The sequence below is a fragment of the Pungitius pungitius genome, chromosome 21, assembly GCF_949316345.1.
Source record: "Pungitius pungitius chromosome 21, fPunPun2.1, whole genome shotgun sequence".
In the NCBI taxonomy this organism is placed as follows: Eukaryota; Metazoa; Chordata; class Actinopteri; order Perciformes; family Gasterosteidae; genus Pungitius; species Pungitius pungitius.
The window spans coordinates 14,876,511-14,889,660 of record NC_084920.1 but is presented as its reverse complement, the minus strand read 5'-3'; the positions used below and the strand labels follow the sequence as shown (position 1 = coordinate 14,889,660).

Below are 13,150 nucleotides of genomic sequence, written 5' to 3'. Positions count from 1 at the left end.
GTCGGGCCCACGTAGCTCCCTCCGGGCAACATCTATGTGTTAATTAAACAGAATACACACATGATTTATTTAGATATATTTATGTGCGATATATGGCAGTGATACTTTAATTCACACATTTCTTATTTGTGTCCTATTATTACGTGATCCGGTCAATATATACTTTTATATCCTTGCTAATCCAGAATCCAGCTCTGTAGCACAGCGCTCCGGGTGGGAGTGCGCTGGCTTGTTGCCGTGGCAACAGAGCCAAGTTAAAAAACTGGCAATCCAAGCCTCGCAGTTTCCCATGAACTGAATTCTTTGTAAACAGTTTAGTTAAATAAATCAATGGGCTGTGAGAATATAAGATGAATGTTAACTTTATCTTTAAAACCAATGATGAACCCCCCCCCCACAGAGACGCTTTTTTTAAAGCTTTTGTTGTTTAAAAGTAGAGGAATGTGTTAGCTGGTAAAGAAATGGAATAAATATGTCAAACAGCTGATTCTTTAAAACGGAGTCCAGTATAAGCCGGTGAACCTCAGCAAAATCATGTGCAAAAATATATTTACACAATGGGCAAACTTTATATTTATATTTTCTTTCTAAAATATGTTATATATAATATTAAACAAATTCTAGTTTGTTTTAGAGTATAGACCCAACACAGGTGGAAGGCCTTATATGTAACTCAACTGCAAAAAAATGTACAACAGAACAGGCAAAACAATTGCAATTATTATTGAGTTTATTTATATAATATCTTGATTCCTTTTTTTTCAGCTGGTGAGTCGTGGACGTCACACTCCTCTGGTTCCCTGGTATTCTCTTCTTTCACCTCCTCAAGGTCAGTCTGGAGATTGTGGCTGACGTCACAATTGGTCTCAATGACCGACTCCTGGTTGGTTGAGGCCAGTTGTTCTTTCAGGTCATCCAGGTCTTTGAAATGTGTCTTCTCCTTCATGGGGTTGATGTTGTCATGCAAGGCCACCTCCTCATTTTCAAGAACGTCTTTCTCTCTGATGTGTCCTCCTGCTCTTGTTGAAGCCTCAAGAGTTCTGTTCTGAGGCCTTGATGGACTTCCTCCTTGGCTTGGAGCTTGTTGGCATGCTCCAGGTTTCTTAAGACCTGTTGATGATTCAGGTCCTCCAAATCGTTCAAAAAGTTCTTCTCTGTCTTGGAGGCATTGTCCTTCATGGTGTTGATGTTGTCCTGCAATGCCACCACCTCCTTTTCAAGAACTTCTTTCTCCCTGATGTTGTCCTCCTGCTCTTGTTGAAGCCTGAAGAGTTCTGTTCTGAGGCCTTGATGGACTTCCTCCTTGGCTTGGAGCTTGTTGGCATGCTCCAGGTTTCTTAAGACCTGTTGATGGTTTAGGTCCTCCAAATCTTTCAGAAAGTTCTTCTCTGTCTCAGAGGCATTGTCCTTCATGGTGTTGATGTTGTCCTGCAATGCCACCACCTCCTTTTCAAGAACTTCTTTCTCCCTGATGTTGTCCTCCTGCTCTTGTTGGAGCCTGGATAGTTCTTTTCTGAGGCCTTGATTGACCTCCTCCTCAGTGTGGAGCTTGTTGGCATTCTCCAGATTATTTGAGAACTGTTGATGGTTTAGGTCCTCCAAATCTTTCAGAAAGTTCTTCTCTGTCTCAGAGGCATTGTCCTTCATGGTGTTGATGTTGTCCTGCAATGCCACCACCTCCTTTTCAAGAACTTCTTTCTCCCTGATGTTGTCCTCCTGCTCTTGTTGGAGCCTGGATAGTTCTTTTCTGAGGCCTTGATTGACCTCCTCCTCAGTGTGGAGCTTGTTGGCATTCTCCAGATTATTTGAGAACTGTTGATGGTTTAGGTCCTCCAAGTCTTTCAGAAAGTTCTTCTCCATCTCAGAGGCATTGTCCTTCATGGTGTTGATGTTGTCCTGCAATGCCACCACCTCCTTTTCAAGAACTTCTTTCTCCCTGATGTTGTCCTCCTGCTCTTGTTGGAGCCTGGATAGTTCTTTTCTGAGGCCTTGATTGACCTCCTCCTCAGTGTGGAGCTTGTTGGCATTCTCCAGATTATTTGAGAACTGTTGATGGTTTAGGTCCTCCAAGTCTTTCAGAAAGTTCTTCTCCATCTCAGAGGCATTGTCCTTCATAGTCTGGATCTTCTCCTTCATGTGGCGAAGCAGAGCATCCTTCGTTACCATCTGCTGATTTCTGGCATTCAGGTCTTTGGACATCTTAACTTTAGTCTTTAAATCCTCTTTATGGCTCCAGTTGGTCTGAAGATGTTTGAGTTCTTCACGGAGCGCTGCATTTCTCTCTCTCTCGAGCTGGATCTCCACTGAGAACTTATGCTCGCTGATTATATGGGACATTTTCAGGTTCTCATATTCCATTTGAACTACCATCTCCTTTCTGGTTTTGAGAGGGCTGCAAACCTCACTGGCGATCCCGAAGGTGTTCATCGTCTCCGGTTCACTTGCCCTCCAGAGTCTCTCCATTTCTTCACGCGCCTCTCTCCTCTCATGCTGCTGATGCATTGATTTAGCTGGGAAACAAGTATACAAAGGTCTTGTACAAATGCAGTTAGTAACTGGTGAACAGTTTTCTAATGATGCAGTCTGTCAGTGATCAACAGATGTGACAAATTTTGTTTTTATTCAAATTTGTGTTTTTCCTTGGAAGTTTCTCTCTGTGAAAATGGTGTCCTGGTGCCATGGCAACCACTGTTTATTTAGGTTTTACTGAATGTTTTTGTTTCAGGCAATACATTAACACTTCAATTAGGATTAAAAACTCAATGATTTTTGCATGACAGCTGATTGAAGATGCCTTGCAATCTCTAGCGTAAAAAAAAAGCCGCCAGATCAACCATTACTTTCTTTTTTTTTCCCAGTAGTGTTTAGCACAGATTGATTCATTGAAATGTTGCAAAAAGCGACTGGCAAGTAACAGTGAAGGATGCCATTACTCATCAGTGCCCTTTGGTATTAGATTGCAGCCTTTTCCGTTTCTCATTATATGATATCTTGGTTACTAAGGGCCTGTTTATTTTTTTTCTTTACTCAAGCATCTCTAAAATGTGTCTCCCTGTCCGTCCCTTCATTCGATGGATTGTTTGTTGCTCAGGAGCTAAGGAGGTGTATTATCTTTTTCAAATCTACAGGACATTATTATTATTACGTACACACAGACCGTGAATAAGAAGTGCATGTGGCCATAGTGATGTCACCCATTGGTTCATTGGTGAACTGACGTTTTTAAAGCTTTAGGTTTGCCATTTTTTGCTGTTGCCGTCTTGGCTTTTTATCGTGTGGTAGCGTTAGTAGTCTGTCAATCACTGTGTAGTCCCGCCCCAAAGCATTCCCTACTTTATGGTCTATTTGCCTCTAAATGGACCATCATTTACCAGATAAGCATCATGCTGTGTTGGAAAAGACTTGAAAACTAGAGATGGAGAGAAATGAGTGAATAAATCAATAGAAAAGCGGAGTCATTTTCTCTTCTATAGGACCAGAGGTATCGCCCCCTGCTGGTCACTAGAGAGAGTTCATCTACCCGTGTTATAATTACTGTGACACCGCTGAGTGGACAGAGAGCCGGTTACCACGTTACTGCTGTTGGGAAATACAACTTACTGATAAGAACAATGCGAGTAATGTGGAGAGAAGCATACTTCCTCAAAGAGCTTCGCCTTCTTTAACTTCCTCCCTTTGTAGTTGTTTTGCTGTGTAGCATTGACTCCATGTCTGCTGGCAGGACTGTGTGACCTTTTATGAATGCAGAATTTGCCAGTGAGTAGGCGGACATGAATTATGAACTACAGAAGTATACGTCGGGCGTCTAAACGATGCTCACTCAGAATGGTTTGGTCGTGAAACTGTGGAGGGACCTCCCTCACTTTAAGGCCCTTTAAGATATTCATAAGGAACGGATGCATCTAATGCCACATTAAATTGGATGGAAACTATAGGGTTCAGACACTGCGGCTCGGTTTCCCAAATGGATGCGATCAGTTCTTGATGGTAATTCAACACACCCGACAGCCCTGTTTGTGTTAAACGATGTCATGTCTCCACATTTGCTGCAGGGAGTTGATCAAATGATTATTTTGTTAAAGGGAACCTCGGCTTCCTGACTCGGGGAGGATGAATTGCATCAACGGCCCGATCCGTCGTCCTCTCCTGTAATTTGTCCACATCTTTTTGTCCTCCGCCGACAATAATGTGGATTAATATTTAATATGCAGAGGGGGGAGGGCGGGGGTGGTGATAATGTTGCCACTGCCCCCCCTCCTCCCCAACAGAGCCTCTCTTCTCTCTTTCCTGCGCTGCTGCTGACTCGGCAGGATGTCCTCAGCTGTTTAGTGGTAACTGAGTGGCTATCAAGGCCCACTTCTTTCACAGGATGCTGACAAACATTATGTTATGGGAATATGTGAGAAGATGCCGACAGCAGGAACAGCTGCTTGGCCCTGTGCGTTAAATGTCGCCTTCATTACAAATATCCAGCGACGGCGTTTCCTTTAATCCATTCAGCGCATCGACTGTTTGTTTTGCCCAGTTGCAAATGTATTTTTCCATTTCATCTGATGCGGCGCTTTGAAACGCTCGTAAATACGCTTCAATCAAAAGTCTGATATTTTTACCTCACGGCGTCTCCATAGCGATGGAGTCACAAAGTGGGAGAAGTCATTTCAGGCATCAAAGACTAAAAGTCCCTTCTAATTTTCTGCATGGACGATGCTGGGTCAGCCGGACAATAACCTCTCCTCGTTGGATTGTTAGTGGCCAAGACGAGCGGCTGCTTTACGTGCGGCGCACACACACGCACACTTGCCGTGTTGCATCATGGGAAAGTCCCGGCATGGTAATTACACAAAGACCGAGTCGATGCTGGGAGAGGCACGAAGGCGTCGACCGGCCTCCTCGGGCCTAATCCCGCTTCCACCCTCTTGACTGTATTCGTCACCGTGGTTACGTAGCTAGCCTTCCTATCCGACCAGGCCGCGTTCTCTCAGACTTTTATTCTTTTTTAAAAACACTCTTCTTTATGAGATCCGTTCGACCGAAGCCGACTTCGACATCAGGCAAGGGGTCACGGCCTGGTAATAAAGGGAGAACCTGACGTGTGGACCTGCCGATCAGCCAGGATTCTATTTTCTCACATTGCCCTTCCCCCGGAATCATCCGCAGAGCCCGCAGTGCCGACAAAACCAATATTAGCTGGAATTATCAGGCTTTGGGGAGGTGGGCGATATTGGAGACGGAGGAGCGAGGCGAATAACGCGCCTTTTTAATGAATTGTCGGATTGTTTTCTGCTGGAGCCGCTGTGTTGAAGCTTAGCGGGCTTTCCGATTTTGGACCAACCGGCATTTTCTATCCCCGTGTCTGGTTTGGGGTTTGCTGGTATTTGGTGTGTGGGGGGGGGGGGGGGGGTTGTGTGGGGGCACTAGCAGTGAGCCTGCACACACACACACACACACACACACACACACACACACACACACATGCGGGCAAACAGACACAAAGAAAACGGTCAACTAGGACACTGCTGCAGCAAAGAATTGGGGCGATATTTTCTTCAGGATTTGTCCCGCCTCTAAACGGATAAATCTTGTTTACAAAGATGTGTTTTGGGCCCTGTTAAGGAGTACTGCAGACATGGGGGGGGGGACACACACGAGTACCTGAACCACCTGACCATCCAGCCGTTAGTGGTGGAGACATTTGACTCAAAGCGTCCTTGTGGTGGATCCTCCGGCTGCAAACCTTAATGTGCAAATGGATTAAATGTCTGCTCCTGTGTGGGGAGGGAACGGCACTGATTGATTCATCGTGGGGCCTGAAAATTAAAGAGCTGTTTAACACCGGCTGATGCGGCGCCGTACAGGCGTTGAGGTGTAGAAATGAATCCGACTGCCTGCAGAAGAGCATCGGCAGTTGCTGCGGCTTGTTACCGTTGTGACTGTGTGGGAAACATTCGCTTTCCTTTTTTAGGATGCTTTTAAACCGATAATAAAATTACTTAACTTTAAAGACCAACCGGTTGCCACCGATATTTTTAGTTGAGGTAATTACATCCCTCCCCCCTTTATAGTAAAGGTTTGCACAATTGCAGTCCCATGAATCTCCTTGAACAATATTCCAATTATTCCAGAATTATTTTGCGTCTCAGTCTTGCCGATGCAAATCAGATGTGGTCATTTACATGAGAACATCCCGCGATACTAAATCTTTAGTCTGTGAATGTAACCACTCCCCCTCACGGTCTCCCTCCCGTTTGACCTTTCCCTCCTTCCTGGAGGTGATTTACACGCTGACATTACTCAGCCACAGCGACGCTTTCTGCTCCCTCCTCTAATCGCCTGCTGGACCTGCTCCAGATCAATGAGCCTTTTTTTCTTCTTCTATAAAGCTCTGCATTCCTGGAGAAACTAGAGGAAGAGAGAAATGGATAGATGTGAGAGAAGGGAATTTACAATATGTGTAATTCCCCCGTTTGGCAGGATGACGTTTCATTGGTGTGATTGGAGGCAGATGCCAAGAACCGGAGCTTCAGACTCAGTGATGGAGGCTCCGAATGAGCCGGGAGGTCTGCAGCGGTGCAGCAGCATGCAGCTTACTGTGTATGTTTTAATATCTCTGCTGCTATTGTTTTATCGTGGCATTAATGCGACGAGTTTACTTTCAGCTCACAAATCTGGTTATTTAACCTATTATTTAACCCGAGGTGGCCTGATTCTAATTGTCTCAGGGAGCCATCCATCAAACGTGCTGCTTCAGAATAACGCCTTTTAAGCAACAAGTTGGTTTTATTGTCGACGTTTTCCATCATCAGTTTAGTCTGCTCATCAGAAAAGAATGGAGGAATTTGTAGGAAATAATAAAATGTTTGTATCCACAGTTTTAAACACGCAACTTTGACCATGAAACAATATCGTGTCAGGTCGCATTGAAGAGCGCCGACCGGCCGCATTCAATCCCAAAAAGCGCGTTGATTTACTCACGGCCACACACGCCTGAAAGGACACCTCTTACTTCAAGGCGTTTCATTTTGGACGGTGAAATGATTGTCATACTAACAAAGGCTGGGGGGGGGGGGAAAGAAACTTTTCAATCATGTCGGCCTCTTTATGTCCGACTCCCAGGCCCTCAGCAATCAGCGAGCCGGCGCATCTCCCATTAACCTCGACACAAAGGCTCGCCTCGGCACGGCGGCTACACCGTCAGCCTTTTATCTGAGGGACGAGGTGACGGTGCAAAGAGATGCTTTTCCTAATCCAGTCTTTTGGGATAAAAGCATCCGGCAAATTTAATATAATGCAACGCTTTTGGGGGGCGGCCATTGTTCACTGGCACTCCGACTGGGACGAGACTCCTTTAACGAGTCAGAAGGTTCTGGGAGTGTTTGTCCAAATCACCGGGAGGAGGAGGAGAGCGAGTCCTCGAGTGTTGGTGTTAACGGGCGAGCAGAGTGTAGTGTTCCTCCTGCACATCACACACACAACATATTCATTCCTGTTGCATATTGTGCATGCGTTGTAGTCAGTGGGAAGCATCGGAGTCTTGCCTTGCTGTATATTATCATTGAAATCCAAAATTATGATTATTTACATAAAACGCGGGATGTTTTAATTTATTGGATATTTTAATGAACATTTTATTATTTAGTACTTTATTATTTGTTCCACAGCAGCTAGTCGTAATAAATTATTTGTTTTATACTTAAAACTGATGCAAAGAGTTACAATGTGTGTAATATTATCGTAATATTGTTTAAATTTCTACCATCCAGCGACTAACGAGCTGAGCCGGCACTCGAACCACAACTTCAAACTCGTCATCCTCAAAAAAAGTCTTCATCAACTTTGCAGCATTTCTTTTTAAACCTCACTGGAGTGAACCCTTTAGCATGTAGGCGCATAAACATCAGGACCAAGGTCCGGGTAAAGTGGGAGGATTCTAAGGACACTTTTCACAGAGGCAGTAGTTTAGTTTTTTTGTGGAAACATGCTCATTTGACTCCTTCCACATGAATACTGAGCGGGACTTATCGTAAATCCTCTGCACCTGCAGCGCTTTGAGCGCAGCCAGCAACCTTGTTCCTAATTCTGCTGGGGTGAATATAATGAGAGGCTTACATTTAAACTCTTGTGTCTGCACCATGAATATGAAAACAGTAAACAGGCTTAGAAATGGCTTCAAACATCAGCGTGGGGTTGGGATGGGGAAACAAATCACACACAGGTGTGTCTGGGCTTTTAACAAACTATCAACCTGTTAAACGTTTATAGTAAAAGGGCTTCCTGTCACTATCCTCCACAGTGGTTAATATTAATAATAATAGTGCGTTTTGTCAGACTAGCTGTCAGAGAAGAACACCCGTATGCTTTCACATCTCAAAGCCGCTCGCTACACAACAAGCAACAAACGCGTCAATCATAACTAGAGACGTTTTGAAGCCTTCAACGTCAGGCTTTTTTCGTTTCCTTGACAGACTCTCGGCTTTTCGGGTGGAGTTCAACTGAGATCTTCAGTGTTAAAACGTTAAAACGTCCACGGTTCTGAATAATGGCCGAATCCTTTACATGCAGCCCGGGCTGCTGCTCCTTCTAATCGGCTCCTAGTGGACGACGAGGCTGAGACCTCCCTACGCCGCTACCGAGCCAACTCGCCCTGCGGCTCTCACGCACGCCAAAAATATCCCCAACCTTCCTGATGCCACGCCAGCTCTAGGGCAGTTTTTTTTTTCTTTTCTTGCAGAGCATACGGGTCTAGTTATGTGCTGCCAGGAGCTGGTTTGCATGAGGCATCCTCCACGTTGCGGTCTAAAAAACACACGCACGCACAGTAGTTGAACACATCACGCGGCCCCCACGCGGGCAACGCGGGGGGCTGTACGTTCCGTCGAAACGTGGCGCCCGGGGGGGGGGCAGAACCCAGGCTGCTTAAACGACCCCTCAAAGATATAAAGCAACGCGTAGTGTTGCTCGCGTGCAGAGCTGCAAGAACCCGGCGCTGCGGTGGTTTGAAGAGTAAACGTCCAGCAGCGCGGCGCCGCCGTGACCCGCCAAAGGCCGACTTTTTTCTTTTTTTCTTCCCCACCCCAGTTTTCGGCGCCGCTTGCTACCACGACCTCCGTCGACCATGAACACACGTGTCGCGTTGCATGCACACCGGGGCTTTTCTCTCTCTCTCTCTCTCTCTCTCTGTGTGTGTGTGTGTGTGTGTGTGTGTGTGTGTGTGTGTGTGTGATTTGAAGCCCGAGCCACGGCGCCAAACTACCTCCTGACTTGGTGCTTCCTCAGATGTAGTTCCACGCGAGGCGTCGTGGTCTACAGGCGGATTCAAACGCGGCGTCGACACATCAAACGACTCGGCCGCCATGGTGTCCGCCAACTCATTCATCACCTCGGGAAGAAAAACACACTATTAGCAATAACCGCTACCCCCGAGCAGCCAATCTGAGACGCCTGTATCTTTTTTTTTTTTTTTTTTTACCAGCTGTTCTCCACATGACGTCTCGTGTATTCATCACAGGAACGGAGGAGCAATTTCTACATGGCTGCACGTTAAAAGCAGCCGGAATGATGTAAATGTAATATGATCCATTCGGTTATTATTCACAGCTACGTTGTCCGTGTGAGTGAACGTAACGATCCTCACAAACCTGCTTCTCAGGGAAAGAGGACATTTCAGATTCTTCTGCTGCAGTATTTCTTCTTCCTTTTTAATAGTGCTGCTGCACGTAGCCTGAAAAGATGATCATTTATTGTCTTCTATGGACCGCGTTTGTTTGTTTGGACGACCACATACACGTCAACCGTCTTCTGTCTTTGAACTCTCATATAGGAGTGGTATTGATTTTTTTTTTTTTCTTCACAAAGGACTGTTAAAGAAATACCGAAGTGATGTTTCCGTTTCCAGGAGACATGTTTGATTCTCACTTTAAAGCCACTGTTCTCTCATCTGGCAGGCGAGGGTTTTAAAGAAAGGCAAGTTGTCAGTAAAAGACATTTCACCTTAATAGTGGACTCACTGTTTTCCAGGTGATTCTTTGCTCTATTTATCAGAGCATTGCATTTGGACGTTATAGCACAGAAAATAAAACCTTTTGATTCCTTTGTTTGTTTTGCCAAAAGCCCCCTTTCACTGTTTAGAAGAAGAAGAAGCCGTTTTTATTTTTATATATTGCACATATAGTAAATAGTTCTCTGCATTTAACCCGTCCCACACAGTGGGAGCAGCCGGGGTCGCAAAACACCAACCCTGCGGTTCCCGGCACACCCTCTGTACTCCATGCGCCACGGTCGGTTTAGTGTTACCTACACAGCTCTTCTTCTTGTCTTCTTAGTCCCTGAGTGCCTTACGTGTGTGTGTATCTGCACAATAGATGGAAACTTGGCACGTGGTTAGGCTCAATGTTTGTGTGAAAGGAAGAAAGAAAAAAAAAATTCAATAAACGGATTTTCTATTAGAAGAGGACATGGGGGGGGGGGATAACAGCCGGGGCCCTTTATTTGGCAGCCACTGCTTTTCATGCCTCCTTCTCCTCCACCACTCGCGTCTTGTTCTCAGTGGTTTGGGTAAACTAAGATTTTTTTAGTTTTTTTGGTTTCAAAGCAATGATGGAAAAGATGTGAAAGCTGTCCGTTCTCACCACAATGTGTTATGATGTCTTAGAAGGGCCATTTGAAGACAAATCCCCCCCCCCCATTCAGCTACCATGTATTAACATGTATGTGCTGATGAAGACGTGGACTCTACAGGGAGACTTGTAATCAAGAGGCAACTGCCTCCATTTAGCTCACGCAGCGTAATTACTGCTGCTGTCAGAAGCGGGCTGATTGCTGTGAACAATGGGCCGATGAAGGCAAATTGAATGTAATGATACTGGTAGTACTAAGTGTGCGTAATGGTACTTTTTATGCCTATTTATACATCATTTTAGATCTATTTTCTCAGCTTATTTAAGTGGAAAAAATGTGCTGGCTATTTATTGATTGTATTTGGAGCCGATAGAGACGTCTTACAGTAATGATTCTTCTCTTGGTTCACTCATCAGGCCTCCTAGGCCATGCTCCATCACAAAGTGATTTTAGTGACAAAATGTGAACCCTCAAAATCTAAAAAGCCGCTGAGGAAATGACTGAAAAACATCACGTTTTTAAAAATCTGGTTTTTGTGGCCGAGATTAATGGGATTAAAGATTAATATTTCAGTTAGATCGGAGATGCCGAGGCCGAGATGAAGAGAACTTTTTCCAACTACTTCCACCTCAACATGTGCCCTGCAGAGGGACACCACTGTGTCCCTAAAAGAGGGTGGTTTGGAAGACCGGAGATGAGGGCACAGCAAAGATTTCTGCCTTGAACATGATCAAATGTGTGGTTTTAAATTCAAAACGCACGCTTTCTAAAGTTATTACTATTTAATTTATAAGATTTAAGATTTATTTGTGATTAGTTGTGACTAATGAATTTCAAAATGTGCAATTAATTCCTGAAAAATCCTGTGGTTTACTCATCTTCAGTGGATTCATCCACAATAATGAAATAATTACATCAATTACTGTTCCTCCATCCTGATCAACCCAACGCTGATGACAAAAAGAGGGGAAAAAAGGCCCATAGGAGCAACTTGTCCTTCCCTCACATGGGCAGTGATTTGGTCTCCCTGGGGACTTGAAACATTCCCGTGTGTGCATCCGACTCCTCTCACACCAAACATGGCCGCGCCTCCTCGATGGAGCGCCGCGCCTCCTCGATGGAGCGCCGTGCCTCTCAAAGAGTCTTCCCCCCCACCCCCCGCTCGCGACCGGGCCACATCCATTTTCATTACACTTCAGTTCTTCCCTGCCGCTGCCAACCCAGAGGAAAAAAAAAAAAGTATTTTTCCCGCACAGAGCCCCGGCTCATAATGAGATTTGAGGGACATCAAAGTGCCTCTTCTCTGCATCTCTGGAGGAGGTAGAAGACGAGACACAGACGTCCCGCGATGACGAGCGCGAGTCGAGCTCGGCACAAAAGGGCCCGGGACGTTTTTCAGCCCGCTGTTTTCATCTAAATTCATACGCGCATCATGTTGTGATGATTGGAAAGGTGGCGGGGGATGAAACAGTGCCGGCCACAGGTGCAGTTATGGATGTGTTGGTGAACATCAAACGAAGAAGAACAGTGGTACGGCGTGCAGCGCCGTGGAGGATCTGCTTTGATAACTTCCTCTTCAGGCCGGATTAGAGGCTTCATCAGTCCCGTGATGTGAGTCCGGCTCAACCTGAGCTCCGTTGCCATGTTAACGGGGGGAACATACAATTACAAATGGTAGCTTAGTGAGGACATGGACTACTTTCCATGATAACCAAGTGGGATTTGTAATGTCAGAGATGATGTTTGAACTTGATAAGGCAGCTTCTGTTTGTCGAGCTTCAGTGGTTGATCTCCAATGAATCATGAACATAGGAACTAAATCCTCAGCCATTGTAGAAAGTTCACTGCTTAGGTGGAAAGTTTGACCTGCTGGTTGCACCACATAAGAGGGAAACGTCCATAGGGCCGGTACTCTGGGGACCTTTTCAAATATCTGCAACGTATTCCATGGCTATGAGTTTAAAATAACTAAAAGTAGCAAAAGCAAAGCTTTGTTGTTGGGAGGACGAGGCCATCTCTCTGTGTCGCCGTGCTGGAATAGCAAGTGACAGCCACATGTGTCATGGCTGTGGAAATATATGAAACTTGGAGCAAATTGCGGCTATTTGATAAAGCGTGCTGTGTGTCTAGTGTGTGTGTGTGTGGTTTGTTGTGGTGAGTCAACTACTGAATGGATATGGCGTGTGGGGGTGTGCTGCCTTCAATCTGAAGGACACACATTGACGGACATAATCTCCTCCATTCTGCGCTTTGAGTTCACTCGGAGATGCGATTCTGTATCTACCGCCATCAAAAAAAATATACAGGACATGATTGCTTATTTAACCGATCATTTATGGGTATCTGACTTTGAAAACCTACTTACCATACACACTATGTAGCCCGCCCACGGTGAGAAACCATGGCAACCACAGGCGAGCGTCGTGAAATTGGTGAAGCCGTTTTCTTAATTTGTGTTTTATTCCATTCGCAGCTGTTCGGGGTCGTCAAACTAGAATGAATTTCATTGACGCTTTACAAGAGAGACACCAGCGGC

General features: G+C 45.3%; 1 protein-coding gene across 1 annotated transcript; it reads right to left on the bottom strand.

Moving 5' to 3' along the window:
• Positions 1-766: 766 nt before the first annotated feature.
• Positions 767-2,629, bottom strand: LOC134107864 (ciliary rootlet coiled-coil protein 2-like). Its single transcript, XM_062559896.1, has one exon. The coding sequence runs from the start codon at positions 2,500-2,502 to the stop codon at positions 943-945; it is 1,560 nt and encodes a 519-aa protein (XP_062415880.1). The 5' UTR covers positions 2,503-2,629; the 3' UTR covers positions 767-942.
• Positions 2,630-13,150: the final 10,521 nt, after the last annotated feature.